The sequence below is a fragment of the Ornithodoros turicata genome, chromosome 3 (genome assembly GCF_037126465.1).
Source record: "Ornithodoros turicata isolate Travis chromosome 3, ASM3712646v1, whole genome shotgun sequence".
In the NCBI taxonomy this organism is placed as follows: domain Eukaryota; kingdom Metazoa; phylum Arthropoda; class Arachnida; order Ixodida; family Argasidae; genus Ornithodoros; species Ornithodoros turicata.
Window position 1 is genome coordinate 85,700,431 of NC_088203.1, and position 22,764 is coordinate 85,723,194.

Below are 22,764 nucleotides of genomic sequence, written 5' to 3' on the forward strand. Positions count from 1 at the left end.
CTCTGTCTATTGCGTCATCAACTGTTGGCAGGCGATGTAAAGTTGTGGATTGTGGTCGCGTAGGTTGATCATTGGCGCTTGTCCTTCGAAATATATAGGACAGATGAATTGATAAATTCCGATCAATACCAGCTGGTCAACATTTCAATGTAGTGATCATGGATCTGCACGAACTGTTCCGGTCATTCTTCGGCTTTCCAAACTACAGGGGGGATCAAAGGTAAAGAAGTTCATATGGCTTTGTGAAAGATGCGTCTGCGTATTTCTACTGAAAAAGTCACATCAAGTGACATGTGCTCAGAGAGCACGAACAGAAGTCGTGCTTAAAATTCAGGATTATCTGCGATTACTGCATCACTACTACAATAACAAGCTTGACCAATCTAAAATTTGCAGACACGGTGCTCCACGGGGTGAAGAAGAGCAACAAAACGATGGCTCCATCCAGGACTGGGACCCTTTCGCAGGGTCGTTTTTCGCCGAACCTTGGGACGCCCTGAAACATTTCGAGGATTCCTTTAGCCGCTTTGGAATGCCAGAACCATTCTTTAGAGGTACGACTGCTGCATGTATTCCAGCGCTCCACAACAGCTGTTTGTCGATTCGTTTACCCGAGCAGCATAAAAGGGGCACCAAGGTGCAAAAGTTTCTCTTCGCGCAATGAAAGATGCCGTTACCTTGGCAGCAATACAAAAGGAATGGAAGAAATTTTTGCTTCAAGAAGCGTAACAGTGCCGGGCCTTCCATTAGTGTCCACTGACAATTCCCCGCGATGATTGGATTAAGGAGGAGAGAAGAGGGTAAGCGTACATTGCTGTTCCTTTTGCACTGTTGTCAAGGTAACAAATTTCATGCCACGACAAATTTTTGCACTGTGGTGCCCTTCAATACCATATACAGTCAACCCTTGCTGATATGACGAAGGCTATTCCCACGGATGTTGGTCATAGAGCGAATAGTTACATTAACGAGCAACATGGATGATGTTCCAGGTAAGCCCTACATCATGGAAGTCTGCCTGGCTATGTGCCATTTATTGAAGACGCAGATATCGCAGGCACAGCATTTCAATTCAGTTTATTTTATTAACACACTTTATTATTTACAACTTTACAATTTATCGATGAAATAAGTCAGTTAAAAGCGTCTGCTTAGAAAAACTGTCAATATGTAGCTTTTCTGCTGACTCAATTGCACGGGCTATGGCGAATACATACTGCGCGTATGTCATCCCTTTACCACTGGACTTGTGGGTCAGGAGGATGACTCTGTCAGTGGTGGATGAGTCACAGTAAAGGGGAAGAATACATGTGTTCTCCCCAGTTTGACCCCGGAATGTTGGTCAGATTATCCAGTTGTCATAATAAGGAGAGGCCTTTACCTCCACAGGAACAAACGATGCCCCAGAAAAGTGGTAATAAAGTGAGGATGTCATACTAACCATTGTCATATTGATGTGTGTCAACTTTACCATAGTTCCCCCCGTTTTATACCTTAGTTTCTGGTGTAACAGCTGCTTTTTTTAACTTTATTGTTCATTTCCGCAGAAATGGGAGGTACAGAAAAAAAAGCTACACAATGCAGCTTGAGGGAGTCTGTACCCCCCTCAATACAAGGGTTGCAGCAACCAGAAATGAGCATATTACATACACTCTTAAAAATGAGTTTCACCACATATCACGCTCCTAGCGAACCATCATCCCAAATACGTTTTTCTCGACCTTGAATTGTTGAAAACAGGAGGTGGAGCCTACCTTGTAGCCATTATGCACGTGCATAATAGGTAAAAAAAAATGGCAAGCTAGGTTTTTGAATAATTATTTATTGCTGTATCATCTGATGTTTTCACAGGCCGCAGGACTCAGTAATGGGCAAAGTACCTCAGAATTGTACTTGAAGTAAAGTACCAAGTACATAGCGCCTGTTGTACTCTAAGCACAGTACAAGGTATACTAAAAATGTAGTTAAAGTAAAGTACCAAGTCCTTTGCAAATAACTTTAAAGTACTCATGAAGTACATTAAAATTTAGGTGGTATCGCTGAACATTTCAACACTTGGTTGCAATAAAACGTGAAGTAATTACGTTTCGACCGTTATGTATAGCAAGATTTTAGCTAGCATTTTTGCCAAGTGCTAGTTAGAAAACATGGATAGTTTACAACTAACTCATTAATATGAACCGAAAGAAATGATTTTAACCAAGTTTTGCATTTGTATTACCAATAGCGTACTTGAGAGGAAAGTACCGGAGAAAAATACTGGTGTACAGTACAGTGTACACAAATCAAAATTCGTACTTTAAATACAAAAATTAAAAATACAAAAAATCATACTTTAAGTGCTTCCAATCACTGCTGCAGGTACCCTTTTGCACCGTAAGCAAAATCTTCACAATGCAACTTTTGCCTTTGATATACAGGTGCTACGATTGCGAAGAATCTACTACACGGAGCAAAGATATATACATATTGTTTAATGATCACGACCCTTCCAAAACTGTTGAAGCCGGATCCACTTGCTATTGTGTTGCAGATTTGGAGCATTTTAGTTAGTGGCACTGGAAGTAGAACAGGACCAAGCAAACAATGCTCCAGCATGACTGATAGAAGTTGCCAGAATTTTTTTGTTACCTGCTTGCTACTGCAAGTAGTAGTAGCATAACAACATACTTTCTTTGTATTTAGAGGTGCCTAATCCTGATGGTTTGTGGCAAACACCAGGCTGCCTCAGGGACAGGATGTTGAAAGAGCCAGATGGACCTACTCAGCTGGTTTGTAAAAGGGATTGTTATTGTATACCTGCACAGTGCAGATGACACTTTTTTTTTTGTTTTTTTTTTTCTCCTACAGGTGCCACATCATCTGCCAAGCAAGGATGAGCTGGAGGGCTTACGCGATACTGGTAAGATAGGCACTTGTGCATCAAGTAGAAATGTACTTAGCAGTAGCCTACATTGGAAGTCATACAAAGTAGTAGCAGAGGATATACAGGGTGTTTCACAAAAAATGAGCCACAGTTTAAAAAAAAAAAAAAGGTTCATTGCACACCAAAAAGACAGGCTGCATAGTGTTACCAGTGGTGTGAGGATAGTCAAACTATAAGGATTCGAGCCAAAATATCAACGAGAAAGTAGTAGCAGGCGATACAACCACATGAAACCCGTTGATTGCAACTTTGTACTTCTAACGGATCCTTTTTCTTCCCGGCTCCAAAGACTAACTTTTGGGTTTGCAAACCACACATGTGGGACCAGTCGCAGGGACCTGTCGAGGAGCGTCCTGTTGTCTAACGAAGACTAGTCGCAGTGCTCATAGTCATTTTGGCTTGACATTGACTCCTCTCACGTCTGAGACAGGTCCCACATCGTTTCTGCAAAAACGAAAGTTAGTCTTTGGAGCCGGGAAAAAAAAGGACCCGTCAGAATTACAAAGTTTCAATCAACAGGTTTCATGTCGTCGTATCGCCCGCTACAACCGCCTCATTCACATTTGGCTCTAATCCTTATAATTAAAATACTGACTGATTATATTTAGTTAATTAATTACAAAACAAAAAAATAGTCTGAGTATCCTCTCGCCACTGGTAACGCTATTTAGTCTGTGTTTTTGGTGTAGCGATGAACTCTTTTTTTTTTTTTTTAACTCATTTTTCGTGAGACACCCTGTATTCAGATACTTTGTTTATCAGTGTTATTATATACTGTGTTAATCAGTAAGGTGGCCACACCTGTATTGAATTCAACGCACTTCTGTCATGCTCTGTTGCACATTGAACAACACCCGCAGAGCAGTCATGTCCTCACAGAACTACCACTGAAATGTACTTCATGTGTCTCCTACTACTCTCTCTGACTAACCTGTGGGATAAAAAGGGTGTAAAAAGTGTTTGCCACCGGAACCATAGCTGTCTTCTGCGGGGTTCCAACTCAGTTATGTTAAAGGAAAAACAATACCTAGTTGAGCCAAAAGCAAACGTTTTGTTCTAGGTTAAGTTCTGGTTCGAGTCCCCAATTAAGTGCAGACTCGTCTGAGGGTTTTGCTGTGTAATTAAGTTTACAAGCCACGAAAACTCATTCCATATTCTAAATTGTTGCAAGGTTACTCTGAAATCCTAGGAAGGTCATGTACTCTTTCAACCAAACAGGTTCAAACTGTTTTGCCACGTGGAGATCAGAATCAAACCTGAAGCAGAATGATAGATGTTCAAACTCAAAATTCTGGAAAGAAAGGAAACAGGAATTTGTCTTTGAAATGCACATGGCAATAACTGTGTGTGATCAGTGAGGCCCATGGTGTTCCGCGATTCAGCAATTCCGCAAAATTCCGAGGAATTCGGAATTAATCGCGGAATCCGTCGTTTGGCACAGAATTGCACCGAATCCCTTATTTTTAGGGGTGTGCGGATATTCGAGTTCTGGAATTCGAATCGAATATTCGTATCACTCGAAGTATTCGATTCGCGAATGGAATAGCCAATATTTGGGTTTCCAGATTTGACTACTCACCGAATACGAACGACACCTCCCCGAAAGTTGGCTTCACCTGATGCTTCCCTGCATAACGTGAAGCCTGCTTTACGAAATTGTCTGTGCTGCAGGACAAACACAGATTGTAGTTTAGCTTAAGATAACGTGAGCCCAAGTTGATTGTGCATACCTCGCCTGAGGAAGGGGCGGTGTCCTTCCCGTGTGCAGTATAGTGGTGGCAGTAGGGTATTTTGATTTGATGTCTGGGAGGTTGCCCTCAAGAAGTTAACTCCAGCCCAGGAACAAAAAGGGGTGTCCTAAAGATGTAACTTCCCCGGGGAATTTATTGTAAACTCCCTCCTATAAAGTTCCTATAAACTCTGTAGATACTGAAAGATCTTTCAGAAGGTATAAAATGATTGCAGGTGACAGACCGCATCAAAGGATAACACACGATATTATGATGTAATGCTGAGCCACAAGAGTGCTTAGTATAATTTTATAAAATATTTTTCGTTCCCACATTATCCAAGAAAATAGCGTGTTTCCAATTTCAAGCAGCCGTTGACTGCTTGCCGCGGAAAATCGTGGAATTTTGAATTTTTGCCGCGGCAGAAAACCGAGGGCCTTTGTGATCAGTCTTCACCCAAGCGCACGTGCGTATGCGTGTGCGCGTGAGTGAGTGGGTTAGAGAAAGAGAGACTCTTGACAGCGAATGACACCAATGAAATGTGGGACAACATTATGCCGCTCTATCATATACATTGCTGTTTCACATACGAGTCCTTAGGTGCCATTGTGTACCGTTCTCGTTGCTAGACCTGGACGACCATGTGGCTGTGGCTGGTCTTGACAGCTTGTTGCCTCCCGTACAGCCCATAATACCACAGAGTTCTACAGCAGTCCACTCTTTTAGTTCTGTCAATGGGGTATGTACCTTCATGATTGCTACTGCTTTGTTCCTAGTATTAGTACTGTAGAGTTCCTGCTCCTTAGGGTGCAGACAGTTGGTTTATATATGTAGACTCTTATGTGTTGCAGGTAAAAACTCTATTTTAACCCCAGGATGTTTATCATTCTCGCTCAGGGTGAGAATGATAAAAATCCGAAAAACCTCGTAAACAGACTTGCAAAATTTAACAAAACAAATGCAAACAAAATGCAAATCCAGGCACCAATACGGTCACTGAGCTACACATTTGGCTAGGCTGCAACATAACCCTGTGTTTATCTGACATGCAAGAAGCAGTTTTTTTTTCTTCTTCTTTTTTTCAGGCGATTTTACCCTTATCTTACAGCTCCTGGCGTAAAACCAGATCTTTGCTGACGGTGCTTCACTAATGAAATAATTCTGCTAACTTTTCTTGTCACCTCAGTCGATATGCAAGTGTCACGTCTTAATTGAGAGTTGGTGCTTGTGTATAGTTCATTAACAGAAACAGAGTAGAAAGATTATGATTGACCTCACGGGTGTCACTGAGAAGTTTACTATATACAGTGTACCCTCGTTAGTATGACCTCCTTTAATCTGACACGCTCGCCTTATGACAGCTTTTCTTGGAAACCGTTTCGCTGCCATGTAAACCCACCTCGTTAATATGACAAATCGCTTATCCGACAATGACAGAGATTTGTGTCGCCAGTAGGGTCAAACATATGTATTATTTTCTCGTTATTATGACAGCGGCACTTGGCCCTCAATCTAGCCCTAACGAGAGGCTACCATTTACCTCAGGAAGGCAAGACGTGTTAATGTTGGGATGACTCCTGATCATGTTGATCTCGGGATTACGCATTTCGAACCGCCAAAGCACCGAAGTGCTTAAAAAGGCAGTGACCACGGGACTAGGTCACACAGTGCTTTCAGAGAGTAACATATTGGGTTGCCCTCTAATGCTGCTGATGGGGTGCTTGAAGCTGAGTTGAGTGGGACCCCCTTGACACTGCGAAGGAGGCAAGCGAATCACAATAGGCTGCACAGTTATTTGTTAAGCTACAGAAAGACATTTATAACAAGTGTGCATTTGATGGTGCTGTAGTCCATGTAGAAGACATGAACAGTTATAATTGCTCAAAGTAGACATCGGTAGCAGACTTTTTCGGAAAATAAATCGTCGTATCTATGTAGGCTTTTGTGCAGCGTAGCGGTCTGTCCGGAAGGGGCGTTTCTCGAGAGTATGACAATTTGCGTTTTGACCAAATCCAGGGGAACGGCGGTGGTCATATTGAAGAGGGTACACTGTAGGCCAATTGACTGCAAGCAGCAATACTGGATAAAGGCATAATACATACACTAATTAAACATCCAAAAGAACATTTTATTACTGGGAATAACATGTCCCTGAGGATGCCAATGAGCAACATGAAACCCCGCTTTGCTTACTAACAACACAAATCTATGTAATATTTATTCCAGCATTTGACAAGGGACAAACTTTTAGAATATAATGACCCAATTACTATGACACTATGCAGGTTTTATGCTGTACGGTTTATAGCAAAAGCTATAGTTTAATGGGTTGAGTAGATACAGCTTAACTTCACATGACTCATCACGAGTGACAGTACAGGGGGCTGGCCTGTGTATTGCTTTTGTTCACCTTCAGTGCACTGGTGTCCTCAGCTGTGTTAGAATCTGTGGTTGCGGAGGCCTGACACGTTCGCAGTAACGCATTTTCTGCCGTGGAGTCCTTCTACATTGGTGTTATATATATGCATTGCAATTGTGCAGAGAATTGAAGAAAGGAAGGTAGTGACGGATGCAATGGGTAACAGAGAGGTCACAGTTCGTCGCGCCATCGGGGACCGCTCGCACACGCTCACGACGCGAACCGACGCCACCGGGGCACAGCACACCGAGGAGCAGCTCGTAAATATGGACGAAGGTAGGCACTTTTGCTCTTTTTAAGTTGGTGCAGTGCTTGGTGGCAACTTACAAGCAACGTCTGGATGTACCACAGCTGGCAAGACAGAGTTTGACAAGATGTGGCAGTCACCTGGCCAGCAGCTGCAAGTGCATCCTCCAACAGAAGGAGGAGACAACAGTGCCTCCATCTTCAGGAGACTCTTTGGATTTAACCTGCCTGGTCGTTCCTGACGGCTCATTGCTTCGCCTGTGCTGTGAAGCGAAAAGAATTTATTATCCACTGTCTACTACAATGACAAAGATGAAACCCAACTGTGATGGTGGCCATCAGAAGGCAGTGGCCATGGGGGAAGCAACAAGATGAACACATTGCACATGGAGTAAACTTTAACTGCTTGACGGTACTCTGTTTTCGTGTAGACATTGGCGTTTTGATTGTCTAAGCCAAACTTTTGCTTGTTGTCCAGCATTGATTGGAAATGTGTTTTCTGTTTTGTTTTTTGTCTTTTAGTTACACCATTTCAGGCAGCAAGAAAGGTCATGTGACACAAATGCTGAGGTCTGTAACTGAGGTCTGTAACTGAGGTCTGTAGGTCTGAGGTAACTGAGGAAAGTTACGTTATAAATAAATTGTTAATATATACAATCCACATTGCATGTTCTCTCTTCATTTCTTTCCTTGTTATTGGCCAACATCATGACTTAGTAGGACCCTTGTCATCATCATCCCCCTCCTCGATTATCAAAGCAACAAAGTGTGCATAACACACATTGTCACGTCACATATCTAAGACACATTATTACATTGTTTGAGGCTTTCCTGAGCTAAACAGATCATTATCAAAGTGCATCCAAAACAGCCAGTCCACAAGTTGACGTATTATAAAACAATAGGCTAAACCACATAAGTAAACTGCATGACTAGGCCCTACTCATTATTAGAGAGTTCTGGTGTGCATCATACGCTATTGCCTTAGTGTACGAGGCACTAAAACTCGCTACGGACTGTAACACAAGTGAACAAGGCACGACAGCAGTATTTTGTCAAAGATATGACAGAGGAACTTCCTACTCTGTACATCTGGGGGAAATTGATGTAACGGAAGAAACCTGCCCGTTATGTCTATAGCACAGGATTGGCTATTGAGCCACTATTCTCTAGCAATATAACTTTAACAATCAGTATTGTAACGACATGGAGAAAGGTTCTGCCGACTCATTTCGCTGTCAATGCTGGCATCATCTTAGGGGAGTAGAAAACAGCAGCATCCTGCATGTCATGTTTTGCTTACCTGAAGAAAGAAAGTTGCTGTAGTCGAGCCGAAGCAGAAGTTGTGAGATGTGCATCTCGGAGTGCCTGTTTGCCAATGTTGACAAGATGCGGAGCAGCAAGTAGCGTTCAGTCTCAAAGTTCTGTAATCACCCGGTCAAGAATATGTTACAGCTTTTACTTAACTATGCCTTTTTTTTGTTTGTTTGTTTGTTTGGGGATACACAAGAGCCTTGTGTTTTGGGGCTAAAACCCAGTAACGTCCGTTTTTACTCCATGATGATTTGCATCATCGTCACTTTAAAAAAAGAAGCGAAGCTGCCAAAGTACTGGCACAAGTCAAGCACTGGCACTGGAAATAAAGATCAGTCACTGGTATGGGCACTGGGAGAACACTAAGAACTGCGCATTAACCACAGCATCTTTTTACCTTTTTTATTTTCCACCTGATAATGCCAGACTTACCCTACTTTGTAGCTTCTGAAACAAAACAAAATTTTCAGAAAATATAAAACACAAAAACACAAGGGTCTAAAAGGGTAACGTGTCTGAAGTTAAAGTCTATAGCCACCAGGGTGTGGAACCAAAAAATTTACGGGTTCGGTTCAGGGATTTTGGCCCATTTCCGGAGTGCAGAAATAACAGTTTGAACTGGTTTATTCGGGTTCATAACTGTTAAGCGCACTGCAGGAAAAGTTGTGCCAACATTCTCTTGTAATACGTAGGAGTGTACGGAACGAGATGCAAGCTTTCCCACGAACACATTAGGTCAACAGCGTTTTGACATCAAGCCTTCGTCTTGCCCGAGCTCGAAGCTTTCGTCGCTGCCTTGGATTTTCCACGAACGGCTGAGACACGGCAGGTTCTTGCTGAAGCTGGAGAACTCCCGATTGAGGTTCTCTACGCGAAAGGGAAACTGCTCGGCACTTCCTCCGCATGCGTTCACACAATCACCGTCGCCCGCTCCTCGGGGAAAATTCGATATCGCCCCGAAGATTACTTTTATCGAGTAGCATAGATGACGTCTTGACAGATGACACTGTCTTCATCGCTAAGGACGTAACACTGCCAGAAGCCCCTTGGTCTCTACTGGTCCCGCCCATTTTCGTAAGCCCTTCGAGCCCATTTTTATGCTCCGGTAGAAGAGAAATTTTCCACTTCTGCAGCAGTATACACGGATGGCACTTCCATGGCAAGTCTGTATCTCTTGGCCGTTGTAGCACCATTCGAAGGCCTAGCACAACGATGGCACCTTTCGCATTCAACCTCATCAACAGCTCCAGAACTCTATGCCATTCTATTCTTTCTGCAGCACATGTAGTTGATTTTAGCCCATGAGAATGGATAGTGTTCACTGACTCCAAATCTGCACTGCAAGCTATTGAGAGCACAGGCATACTAGGCTCATCCGCACCCTTAGTGACGTGTTGCACGTGTATGGGGCAGGACACAGGCTAGTTCTTCCAGCTCGCTCTGGTATCATGAGGAATGAACAGGCTGACAGCACTGCAGAAGCAGCTCTTTCGTCTGGGAGATGGACGAGTATTGCACTGCTGAGAGGAGGCAATAGTTCCATTCTTCGACGACTAGTTGTGCCCCTGGCTTCTCGCCAATGGACAACTGACATTCTCTCCACATCTATGCTTGCCAGAGTTAATCCAGCGCTCGTTTTCTGGATGCTACGAAGCACCTCTCGTCAAGACGCTGCATTAATTCATCGGGTGCGACTCAATGTGGCTTTCACAGCTCGGTGGCGTTACTGCTTGCAACAAATCGACTCTCCTAGATGCTGTCACTGCAGTGATCTCGAAGATCTAGAGCACCTGCACTACCAACCTTTCAGATCCACACTTTCAGTGTCTCTAAATCAGCTGGACACTCGCCCTCTCGCTATGTCAAAATTGCTTGGTCCACGGCCAAATCCAGCCCACCAATGCTCTGCCCTAAAAGCACTTCTAAACTATTCTGGAAACTGTAGGACTTCGGTCGTCACTGTGAGGGGACTCAATATTCCATTTCACCATATTGCCACAGGAATGAACGCGAGTGGAACAATACAACCAAGAAGGAAATAACCCGGACTGAAGAGAAAAGGTGGCGCTCGGAGACAGCGAAGAAAAGAAGCATGACCATCTACTCTGAAAACAAGACAACTCCGGCACCCGAAATCTTCTACAAAGGAGACAGAGCAAGTGGCTTCTTGTTTCAAGCCCGTACGGGCTCCCTCCCAACACAGAAGCGACTCTGCGAACTATTTGGAAACGCAAACCCAGCATGTACCTTACGTAACACCGGAGAAGAAGAGGACATACAACACATCCTGCAGACTTGCCCGGCCTTACGCGAAGACGGAGTGCCCAAGACACCAGACCCTATCGCCACCATGTTGGGCTTCGAGGCATCACCCTGCTCCCAACCCCAGATCAACGACACGAAGAAAGTCATCCTCAAGTGGGAAAAGGCCTCCGAAATCAAATCAAGGGCGCTCCACGAGACGGCGGTAGACCCCATCTCGAAACCGAAACCGGCAAAACACAGCGGACGGCCAACCGAAGCCAGAGCCATCAAGTGGCGCCTCCGCAAGACGAACCCCCCAGCATTGACTCAAATTCCTCGCTCCTCTTATGAGAGCTTGGAGACTCGCCTGTGACTCCTTCTTGTGGATGTCTGCCCTGTTGTAAAAGGGATTAGGCGAACCTGAACCTGTACTATTCTCCGTAAAGAAAAGGTTGTATGTCAGCTGAATACTTTGACAAGCATAAGTGTGAGACAACTTCATTCCATGAGATCTTTTTGGGCTATATCAACAGTCTTTACCTGTGAACAGGCAAAAGCCTGAAGGCTGCGGTCCCACTCCTCCCCTGAAAATGGGCGTTTCCATAGCAAAGAGCTGCTGTCCTTGGCTAGGCTTGTATGTTCTCCATTTTCTGGTAGCGCCTATGATAATGGTTTTACAAAGCTGGGAACATGACGATATCCTTGATATCGACACATCGACCTTGAACATCAACTTTGATAATTGCTGTTTAGCAAGATTTCGCGGAAACAGGTCAAGATACCACGGTCGCTATTTTTGCATCGTGTAGTTTCATCATATCAGAAGCCGTACGTCGCGATATTTTTGATATATGATATCTATAAGTTACAGGTCCTTGTTTTTGACGATGAAAAAATTCACTTTTTGCGCTCGTCATTTCAGACTCTTCTAACGTCCGGCGAAGGTCAAGCTGTGTCCTGGATACGCACAACTATGTGTTTAACAGATCCTGAAAATTGTAGCACAATAAGAACATTAAAAAGCAAGTTGTAACGCTTTCAAGATCACCCATGAAAAACGAGTGTCAATCGACGGGAGCTGGCGTGTACATCATTCTGTAATAGATGTTGTAGCCTGTTCGTTTTGATTGAGCACGTTCACCTTGAGAACTTATCTGCAATTTTCTTGTCAACTAGTGCTGCTTGTGAATTATAGTGTATGTACACATTTTTTATATATAGCATCGTGAACGATTTTTGCCCATAATTATATTCACTGATGACTTCCAGTACTTGTGGACTTATTTGTGGTTGATACGCATCAAAACAGTGGAAGCATCCGGGCTCGCCAGCTCCCAAGAAGTTCTGAAGCACCCCGTCTGCGGGTAAGGTCATGGCCACGGTTTTCTGGGACAAGGCTGTCGTTGTTCATGTTGATTTTCTGCCCAGTGGTACCACCATCAATAGTGCATATTACTGCCAGGTGCTGAGGGATGTGCATAAGGCGCTGAAGCAAATGCGGCCGTGCCTCATCACCAAAGGAGTCCTCCTCCTACAGGGCAATGCACGCCCGCATACCGTGCATTTCACGACACGCACTTTACAGGAACTTGGCTGGGAGTTGCTGCCACATCCACCTTACAGTCCAGACCTCGCCCCCAGCGATTTCCATCTCTTCGGGCCACTGAAGGCGTTCCTTGGGGGCCGACACTTCAGCTGCGACGACGAGGTCAAGAATGCGATCCGATCATGGCTGCTACGCGCCGGTAAGGATTTGTACGCTGCTGGCATTCAAGCCCTCGTGAAACGCTGGGACAAGTGCATTCGTGCAGCTGGAGATTACGTTGAAAAATAAAACTAATTTCTTGCCTATAAGTTCATTTTACTTTTGCAAAAAATGAAAAGTCCCGGTTTAACTTGAACACCCCTCGTATTATAATAGTATAATAATATATATCTATTTCTAAAATAATAGACAAAAAACTTACTGGTCTCCCTTCGCCCTAAGCCTTTGGTGAAGGAGAGAAAAAGAGCTGCGTTGCAGTGCCCATCCATCATAAGGTGTTTTTGCCCGCTCAGGTTTGCCCTTATGCAGTGCAGGGTATTACAGTAGAATCTTGATGATACGAATTTTGGGATGACACAAATTTTTCCGGAATGCCTATTCTTCCCATGTATTATAGTTCGGATGATACGAACACGTTATCGTGCCTTTACGGATGATACGAACGAGCCGAGTATGTTACAGAGGTCGTTCCCCCGTGACGCGAAAGCGTGCGATTCATACTGCTCCTCCTTCCGAAAAGGGAGGGAGAACCTCATCGTGCTCGTCCCTTTGCATCATGTTGCACAATGCAGGTAATGACTCTCCATTTGGTGGTGATGGTGGAGGAGATAAGACAAAATGAATTACATGGCCCAGAACCTTATCACCTCATCTCTGTTCTGACATTTTACCTCTGTCACAAAAATAAACCGCAAAGCTGTGTGACATTGCACTGGCTTGGGAAAACAGCGACCAGAACACGTGGAGGGAACATATCAGGACAACTTCTAGCAACATTACGCGTCACCATTCCACAAGTCGGTTTTACCTAATGCCTGCGTGCTTTAGGAGAAGCTCACTTTAGAACACTGCCGTGCAACTCGCGGGTGGAAAGCACGTGCTTTTTCATGCACGTTCTCTTAATCATTTCGCGAATCTGGGCAGCATTAGCAAAAAACGGAGACACAAAAGCGCTACGATCGACCTCTTTCACTGACAGTAATGGAAAATGAACAGTGCTGTCTATTTTCTTGCCTTAACTTTTATTTTTGTTTAATTCTTTTGATACGAATTTCGGATTATACAATTTTTTTCCGCTACCATGCGAGATTCGTATCATCGGGATTCTACTGTATTTTTGTGTTTATAATAGTGCATATCATGGCAGCCAGATTGACTTGCTTGCTGCATCCGTCATACCCAGCCACTGATACCCTGCTGATGTTGCTGCACATGTCTGTTACGACAAGGCTAGACTAATAACTGTGAGTGATAATTAAGTACCAATTACCACTCGCGTGTGGTTCTATAAACCACACTAATATGTATGCACTCAAGATACTACACCAAATAAATAGATCCCCCCTTCAAGAACTGCATGCAGCATACCTTCATGACACCTTGCAATTTTTTGAAGTCTTCCCTTAAGAGGAACAAGTCAGCGAAGGAGCGGCACAATCGAAGAACTTCCCGTATATGTTCGTGCAACTGGAACAACAAGGAACTTCCCTTCACACCACACCCAGAACAATAGTGGCATAATGAGGACTATTTTTCCAAAATCCACTTCCTCATGGCATTACTTTTATGTAAAGTAAGTTCATGTTGATGATTATGATATGGTGCTTTTTGTGCATAAGATAAAAATTCCGTTCACAATATCACTCAAGTATCACTCACAAAAGCCAGAATCACAAAGACAGCAGGCATACAACTCTGAACTGCAGACAATTACTCAATACTATATACTCGAGTAAACTATACTCAAATAATTCATTCACCACGTTACCTGGTGCCAGATCTTAAACTTGTTGGTATTCAATAGCAAGTACCTTCGGCCGTCATTTAGCATGAGCTTCCAGTGAGCTGGCCAACGAAAAAGGTTACAGTACAAACAAGTGCTTACATCACATGTGCATAATGAGTTGCATAATACGACTCAGAACTTTTCCCTGCAGACACACAATGCATTCCCTATAGGGAGGTTATGCAGTGATCCTGAACAATGTGCATTTCTTATTCACAGCACAGAGAGTTATTAACTGATTATCCTCTTCGTACTCAAATTTTTGCCACCCTTTTCGTGTTCTGCAAGTTCGACATGACTTGCTGTCATGCAGCTATAGGAATAACAAATAGTACTGCAAGAGTGGAACTGCTTGAATTAGGAAAGACTGTACATCGAGCATGGAGAAAGATGGATAGGAAATGTCAGGAAAACATTGCAGCATCACGTGTCACACAGTGTCACCATATGATCCGATGCGCTAGAAATGCATGCGCTGAAGGAACGTCACTGCCCTCCCAGTCGTCGTCTACTCAATGGTACCTTGCCGAACATTATGCTCTACGTAATTGCCACTCGTTATTGTGATTAGCATTCCCAAGTAAAAACATCATTCACACTTCTCAGTCAGTTAAGGCGGTGCATCAGAGCCGGCACTTCGTCGTCTACAATCGAGGGGTGGTGCAGCGAGCAAAATGGTTCGCGCAGTCACCGCTTCACAACATTTTGGCGCTTGCTTGGAAATGCGGTACCGCTGATGTAACGTCGTCTTTTTGTGTTATTTTTGTTTTCTCTTGGCGCGCGATGGGTCAAGTGAAATCTTGTGCAAACATATGACCGCTCGTGCTCACGCATGCCTTTTGAATGCGCACAGGCTGTCCAGCTGTCTCCTGAACTTCTTCGTCGATCTGTTGCTGTTCCGTGCTGTGTTGTTACCGGCCGAATGGTTAGTCACCAGTCGTTTTGTGTGATTTCTGCAATGCTTGCGCATATTCCTCGTACACAAAAAACCTAGGTTGCACACGACACGGTTGAAACACGTTGGTGTCGACATGTTATAGCCTACAGACATTACGCGGAAATTGCGAAACGAAGCCACAACCTGTTTTCGTTATTTCCTGTCACCCTGGGCTTACAAATTTCAGATCATGTTGTGGTGGTGCAAAACGCTTCATTTACTTGCACAGTCAATGGAAATCAAATAAAACTGCAAAGAGGCTGAATAACGTTTCCCATATCTTTGGACATCAGTGGAGAAGGAGGAAAAAGGCAAAAGAGAAGACGAAAAGGGAAGAAAAGCAGGGTAGAGGAGGCACCAGGGTTTGCCCCTTTTGTCCTGGCCAATCTCCCTTAGTGGCTCACGGCCATTATCTCATTCGTAGAAGAAGAAGAAGGAGGAGGAAAATGTGTGAATGTGCACCATATCTGCTTGGAACGTAAAGTGCGAATGGAGGCTTCCAGTTTGGTCGTGTATATAATTCGGGTCTGTTGTGCTCATCCTGGTCGTCACTAACCATGGCCCCAGACTTCGCCCAAGCACAGATCAGCATGCCGTGAACTGGGTCTCAATGTCCCATTCATCTGGAAGTGACCTTCAGCTCGTGGTTCTGTCAGTCTGGATCTCGGAGTGAGAGCATTTCATAACAAATTGTCATTGTGAGTGTCATCTTGCCTATCCGCGCAGGAACTTCCAGAAATCCTCTCTAGCTTTCTTTTTCGTCCTCATCGTGGCTGCCGACATCATATGACCTTGTCTCGATTAGCAAAAGGCGCACGGCACACATTATAAAAGCGATAAAAACCCTAGGGCGATACAGGTTTTTGAGCGTGTCGGCCTTGGCTTCCACTAGGGGTCAGTGAGAGCAGTGATGTACATAAGTGTGTGTCTGATGCATTAAAAGTCTGTTTGTCAGTCAGTGCTTCGAGTGTATGTGTCGTCCTCTCGTGTCTCCTGCACTGGGGTTTTATAGTTTTTAAAATGAAATGACTGGTCCCATCCTTTAGGTTACTGCCAAGATTTCTTTGGGCTCACCGGCTTTAGCAGGATAAACGTCTGGGCTAGAAGTGTTCCCAAGAAGCAGCTATGAGCCTGCTGGATGGCCTCAAAGTCTCTGGTCGTCTGAACTCGCTGCACTAGTGCTGCAAACTGGCTTTCCACAACATCTACCTGCAGGTAATACTGCAGGCTTTCCACCAGGGAGCTCATGTGCAGGCTCATGTGAGCCAGCTGCATGCTCTCCTCATCGCATGAAACCTTGTTCTTTGTCTGCTGCAGCCAACACCGCAGTAGCACATCCTGCGTGCGTCGGACGTCCAGCAGGAATCGGAACAGGTGTGCGTACCTGTAACATGTTTCTTTGAATCACGAGCGCATCAAATCACAATCGTACTAGCTGAAATTACTTTAAATGGGATTTTTTGGGTGGGGTTGGGATTAAATGGGATCTGTAATTGTAACAAAGGCTTTAAACATTGAGAACCAACAGTTCAGAATCTTTGAATTTGCCCTATCTGTGTAATGTGCTAAACATCGCCTATGTATCCTGCATCTATCAATCGTATTCACGTCACACTTAGCCCTGGAAAGGATTCTGTTAATCATTAAATGCAGTGTGAAACACTAGCACTATATAACGAGAATTGGCTGAGGCAGACCACAACTAAATTAGGAGTATCCTGCAGGAAAGTCCCAACATAAATAACAAAATGTTTAGAAATGACCAGCAGCACTTTCCCCTTTTTTTGCTTTGAAGCGCTTCACTTGAAATTGTCCTTCACATTTGATTCGCAATCTCTGATTTCAGGCATCATTTCCAAGTCCACCTTTTCTGTCATTCTTCCTTAGTGTTATTTTGCATTTTTGTTTTACTGCACCAACTAATCATCCACTTGCTCTTTTTTTTCTTCAGCACCATTCTTGTATGGTAATATAAAAACTGCCAGCCCAAATGGTATTCCACAGGAGACAAATAAAATATTCAGTGATGTGTAACTAAACCTATTTCCCACACCAACGCTCTCCTACGAAACGAGTTTGAAAACTGAGTCCTCAGTTAACTACTCCCCTGTCCTGCTTACTTTGTCAGAATTCCAGGTGTAAAGATGACGTGCAGAGGGTAGGCCACAGAGTAGGAGAGGCCCAGGCAATCCCAACCACACGCAGTCTCACTGTCAGTCTCTGTACAAATGTGCAAAGAATGAATGACTGTGAGACACGTTAATTTAAAACACTACAGATTAGAACAACACAGGAGATACTGACGAGGCAAACGGATTGTAAGAGCCAACTTGTCAGCGTCCTCTTCAAGGTGGAGCATAGCGCAGTGTAACTGGAATAGCTCGTTCACTTCTGCAGATAACAATGTCAGTTAGCAGTGGAGTGTAGCGAGTCTTACCAGAATAATGTAAATAGACAAGACACAAAAATGCCGTCAAGTCCACAAAGGATGCAGTCGGGATAAGATTCAAATCGTTGGGAGCATCTAGGCTTAAGTGCAGATTCTGATAAGTTAAGATATTATTCTGATCAATTAAATGCACATTCAACTGATGAAGTACAGATTCTGTATGAAGGTTCCTCGTTAAACCTAGAGGCTCCTAACAGAATAGTGTACTATAAACCATGTATTCACACGAGCGACGTCCCCACAGAATATTCCAGTGGAAGAAGGAAAAAGAAAAACATCCACAGGGCGGAAGTTCTGCTGCGCCGTTTGTTGAGCATTCGCACGGCACCGGATTATGGGGAGTGGCCCACTGTGCGCATAGCAGAAGGCACTACTTGCTCTGTCGACTGCTACGGAATATCTTGTGGATGAGCCGCAGGATGTTCCCCATGGTTAGAAGAGCATGAAAAGACATGGCGTTGAGTGCCCGTGCTCACAGGGCAGTAGAAATCTATGATGTTCTGTGCGTCTTCCACTGAAGTATTCTGGGGGAATGTAGCTCGTGCGAATATTTATTTATTTATTTATTTATTGTCAGTGCCCACCAACAGCTGAAGCCTACACGGAGGTGCACTCTAATTGACAAAACACCAATACAGTAAATAAAACAGATAAAACAGAAAAGCGCTAAGCAACATTAGACACACAAACAAGAATAGACAGCTGTTCTAAAAACCTTAAAATCAGAAAAAATATCAACATCATTATTTTGGAAGTGATTGTAAAAACACTGCATTCAAACAATCGGAGAGGATATATGAGGGAAACCAGGGTAAAATGTAGAAGGAAACCTAGTTAACCTCGGAGGGGCGTAAAAGCAAACCTCGGACAAAAGTGCGGGAGCATCCATTGTTCCATGAACAAGCTTGTGAAAAAATATCATATCACGCAGCTGTCATCTATTACTTAGAGGCATCATGCTCAGCTTAGATAGAATATTGTTATAGCTGAAGTACCACGTCCGACTCACAAATCTGTCGTAAACAATTCTGACAAGTCTCTTTTGTATAGTTTCCAAATGGTCCGACGATTTCAATAAGCTGTTCCAAACTACAGAAGAAAACTCCAGTTTGCTTCTCACAAGGCTATAATACAGACTAAGAAGTGAATGCATATTCTTGAATCCCTTAGAGATACGAGAAATAAACCCCAGAGATCTCATACTGGCAGAGTACACATACGAAACATGGTGATTGAACTTCAATGCACTGTCGAAAAAGACACCAAGGTCACGGATAACCTCAACCCTCTCTATAGACAAGTTATCAAGAACATAATTAAATTGTGCTATTCGGGTCTTCTTCCGTGTGAACGATACAATTTTAGACTTGGACACGTTCAGACACAATGCGTTAACTTTACACCAGTTCTTAATCTCTACTGCATCCTCTTGCAGCAATAAACTACCCTCCATAGTTGAGACGGAACAAAATATTTTTAGATCGTCCAAAAAATAAGAGTATACGAGACCGCTTAACAACATTTACAAGGTCATTAATAAACACTAAAAACAGGAGTGGTCCTAAGTTACTACCCTGAGGTACGCCAGAGACAGAAATGAATGGATCAGATGACACAGTGCCAACTCGTACAATGTTACCTCGGTCCGAAACATAGCTCTTCAATAACGTGCAGTACTCTTCACACAAACCATACAGTTGTAATTTCGAAAGAAGTAACTCATGATTAACTTTGTCAAACACCTTAGTAAGGTTGAAATAAATTGTGTCCACTTGCTCACGGTTACAAATGGACGGGACCGTATAGCTCATAAATGTACACAGATTCGATTCCACAGATCGATTTCTCATAAATCCACATTGCTCAATGCAAATTTTTCTACAAAAGTAGTTATAGAAACGTTCATAGTAGGGGTGTGCGAATATTCGAGTTCTCGAATTCGAATATCCAATACTCGATTTTTCGAATATTCGACTATTCCACGAATATGAACGACACAACCCGAAAGTGGGCTTCACCTGATGCTTCCGTGCATGAGGTGAAGCCTGCTTTACGAAATTGCCCTTGCTGCAGGATCAACACAGGCCGGACGGTGTTTAGTTTAAGATAACGTTATCTAAACTTAGCTTTGTAGACATCGTCTGTAGAAGGGGTGGCGCCCCTCCCACATACAAGTTAGGGGTGCCGACGGGGGACTTTAATTTGATGTTTGTGAGGTTACTCCTGAGTAATGACTACAGCCTACAAACAAGAAGGGTGTTTTAAAGATGTCTTTTATGTCTAAAATTTCAGCAGTGCAACTTCCTCAGGTGAGAGCGAAGAAACTATAGGGCGTTCATGGCAAAGCTGAGGCAGGATGCCACTTCGTTTGTTTCACAAATGGTCTGTGGTTGTCTGAAACGATCACAGCCTCATCAGTATAACATGCCACTGCCGGACATAAAATTTTGAAATGAAGGTAACCACTCCAATACTCCAGTAGTAAGTGTACTGAAGTGTAGGCTCACCTGAAAAGCAGGAAGCACTCTGATGTAAAATTAAAGAGTAGGGGCTTTAAACAGAAGAATTGCATGCCTCTCTTGTGACAGCGGGCCACAAAATGGAAACTTTTAGTGCGAAAGTCACATATTGTAAATTTTGCACGAATATTCGATATTCGATTCGGTATTCGGAATTTTTTCTCCCATTCGATTCGACTTAAAATATTCGGATTCGCACACCCCTAGTTCATAGAGAATAATCTCAAATACTTTCAAGAACGCACAACGTAAAGACTGGACGATAATTGTTAACAATACAAGGATCGCCAGACTCGAAAACAGGTACAATTATTGCTGATTTCCAGGTGATAGGATAGTGACGAGAACACAATGAAATATTGAAAATATGTGTAAGACTCGGTAACAGTAAATCCGTGCAACCCTTGACAATGAAGCTGGGAATACTGTCAACTTCTGACGTAGTTTTCGGTTTAAGTTTCTTAATTGCCCGTCGAACCTCATCCTCATCAACTTTCTTCAAAGGAAGGCAATCATTACATTGTATAACTGAGGGCTGCACACATACAGCTGAAGAAGAAAAACAAGAGCTGAAATGGGCAGCAAATAGATTGCTCACTCTGCGGGCATCAGATACTAGACCACCTTGTTCTCTCAGTGTAATGTTATGCTGATGATTGTACTTCTTGTGCTGCTTAACACATTTCCAGAAGTCACGAGGACTTCGTCTAAGGTTCGATTGATTCCAAATACAAAGCCTAATCTCTGGCAAAGAGCCTCTTAGACAACGCCCTTGCCGCACTGAGCTTATCATATCAGTACTGTGTTAGGTTCTTTCTAAACATACGATGATAATGAAGCTTGCTTCGCAAGCATCGTTTCAGTTCCAAAGAAAACCAAGCAGGATATTTATGATGTTGTGATTGCCTTTTAGGAATAAGCTTCTCTATCGCCGAAAACACAACATCGGTCAACTTCAGAGCAGCCGAGTCGGCATTCTCGTCCTGTATAACACAATCAAATGGCTGCTCCGACAAATATTAGTATAAAGCAAAATAGTCGCCATGCTTGAAGGAATAATATTCCGCACTATTTTGAGATCTACCAACATCAGGAATTGTAAAGCAAACTACAAAAGGGATGTGATACACATCAACTCGCGAGAGCGGTACATCGGCTACCTCAAGAGAAGCAATTGTAAAGTTCGAAAAGGCGAAAACTAGGAGATTGCCTGCACAAGTATATCTTTGATTGTATTGCAATAGACCACAAAGGTTAACAAAATCAGAAAGATCAGCAGCTTTTCTTGCAATACCAGAGTCAGTACTCGTATGCGTCATACAGTCCCAGCTAACACCAGGTAAGTTAAAATCGCCGTATATCTGAACCCGGTATTTTGAGAAGTCAATCTTCTGCGACAAGGCATCAAAGTGAGCAACAAACCGGTTACAACAAAATCCGGGAGGGAAGTAATAGTTCCCTAACAAAATATTAAAACCATCAAAGACGAGAATTTCAATCCATACACATTCTAAACCATGTTCAAGGTCACTTCTTCTAAATGCACATATACCGAAAGGATAACATTATCTGCGAATGACTTTCAACAATATGTGATTAACTGTCTCAGTGTGCATGTGTACAATCAGTATCTGCCCCATGTCACTGATTATCAAGAGCTAAGCTGTCGCCATCTAACAGGGCAGACTGGCCTTACTGGGAAGGTCCCCAGCACAGGCTGCTACAGTGGCGGTGTCCCTAAACCCATAATCATATTTGCCGAAGCTCTGCTCGAGCTCACTGAAGGAACAGAGGAATTTCTTGGGCGCCTGAACATCAAAGACCTCGTGCACACTATGGTCAGCTAGGGTAATCTTCCTTTAAGCAAGAGCGCATGTTATGTGGTGCACAGTATGCCGCAGCCAAAAGTAAAAAATTTATGAAGGGAGTCTTTGCTGTTCTTTTAAGTATATTGTCATTCACATGTAGGATAATGAGTTAAGTTGAGAGTTAAAGTTGCAGGGGTTGTAATGTCATCCTCAGGTTGAACATGACTAGCGATGCCCTCATCAAATCAGAAAATGTTGTTTTTAGATTCATTTTCAATTGATCTGATTGTTGACGCAGACTGACCACCTCGGCATTGAATCTTTATTTTGACCAGCTAGCACAACAGCAACTATCTTTGATTTGAGTACTTGGTACTGCATTTTTTTCCCACCATCTGAACGCCATAATCGTGTGTCATCTGAATTCTCCACAGGCGCACTTTGGGAAGTCTCATCCGATGCAGGCTTCGCCGGGCGCTCTTCGAGCTTGCAGCGATTTTCGGAGGAGGGTGCGGTCATCGAAAAATTCAGCAGACGACAGCTTGCAGCTGCTGTCTTGTTTGAACAAATGGTGGCATACTGTTCGCATAGAGTGAGGGCGGAACAATTACACATGTAAGT

The 22,764-nt window shown here is 43.5% G+C and overlaps 2 protein-coding genes across 2 annotated transcripts in view; one reads left to right on the top strand and one right to left on the bottom strand.

Moving 5' to 3' along the window:
* On the top strand, window positions 1-7,982 carry LOC135388745 (uncharacterized). Its single transcript, XM_064618511.1, has 7 exons — window positions 1-220; window positions 397-554; window positions 2,686-2,771; window positions 2,851-2,902; window positions 5,286-5,395; window positions 7,198-7,351; window positions 7,427-7,982. Exons 1-7 carry the CDS (start codon window positions 159-161, stop codon window positions 7,561-7,563), a joined length of 759 nt encoding a protein of 252 aa, XP_064474581.1. The 5' UTR covers window positions 1-158; the 3' UTR covers window positions 7,564-7,982.
* Window positions 6,320-22,764, bottom strand: part of LOC135388741 (gamma-tubulin complex component 4-like) — a 26,136-nt gene continuing 9,691 nt past the window's right edge. The window contains exons 11-18 of the mRNA XM_064618505.1: window positions 17,672-17,758; window positions 17,488-17,587; window positions 16,442-16,751; window positions 14,013-14,111; window positions 11,420-11,539; window positions 9,068-9,082; window positions 8,625-8,745; window positions 6,320-7,584 (exon numbers count right to left, since the gene is read on the bottom strand). Coding sequence (XP_064474575.1) covers window positions 7,568-7,584; window positions 8,625-8,745; window positions 9,068-9,082; window positions 11,420-11,539; window positions 14,013-14,111; window positions 16,442-16,751; window positions 17,488-17,587; window positions 17,672-17,758 — 869 coding nt within the window. The 3' untranslated portion in view covers window positions 6,320-7,567. The remainder of the gene's footprint in view (window positions 7,585-8,624; window positions 8,746-9,067; window positions 9,083-11,419; window positions 11,540-14,012; window positions 14,112-16,441; window positions 16,752-17,487; window positions 17,588-17,671; window positions 17,759-22,764) is intronic.

Bases quoted from the DNA above. Each gene is read 5' to 3' on its own strand.
- LOC135388745 (XM_064618511.1), top strand. From the start codon at position 159: ATGGATCTGCACGAACTGTTCCGGTCATTCTTCGGCTTTCCAAACTAC. The intron at 2,772-2,850 runs GTTTGTAAAAGG...TTTCTCCTACAG, and splicing joins CAGATGGACCTACTCAGCTG to GTGCCACATCATCTGCCAAG. The intron at 5,396-7,197 runs GTATGTACCTTC...GCAATTGTGCAG, and splicing joins CTTTTAGTTCTGTCAATGGG to AGAATTGAAGAAAGGAAGGT.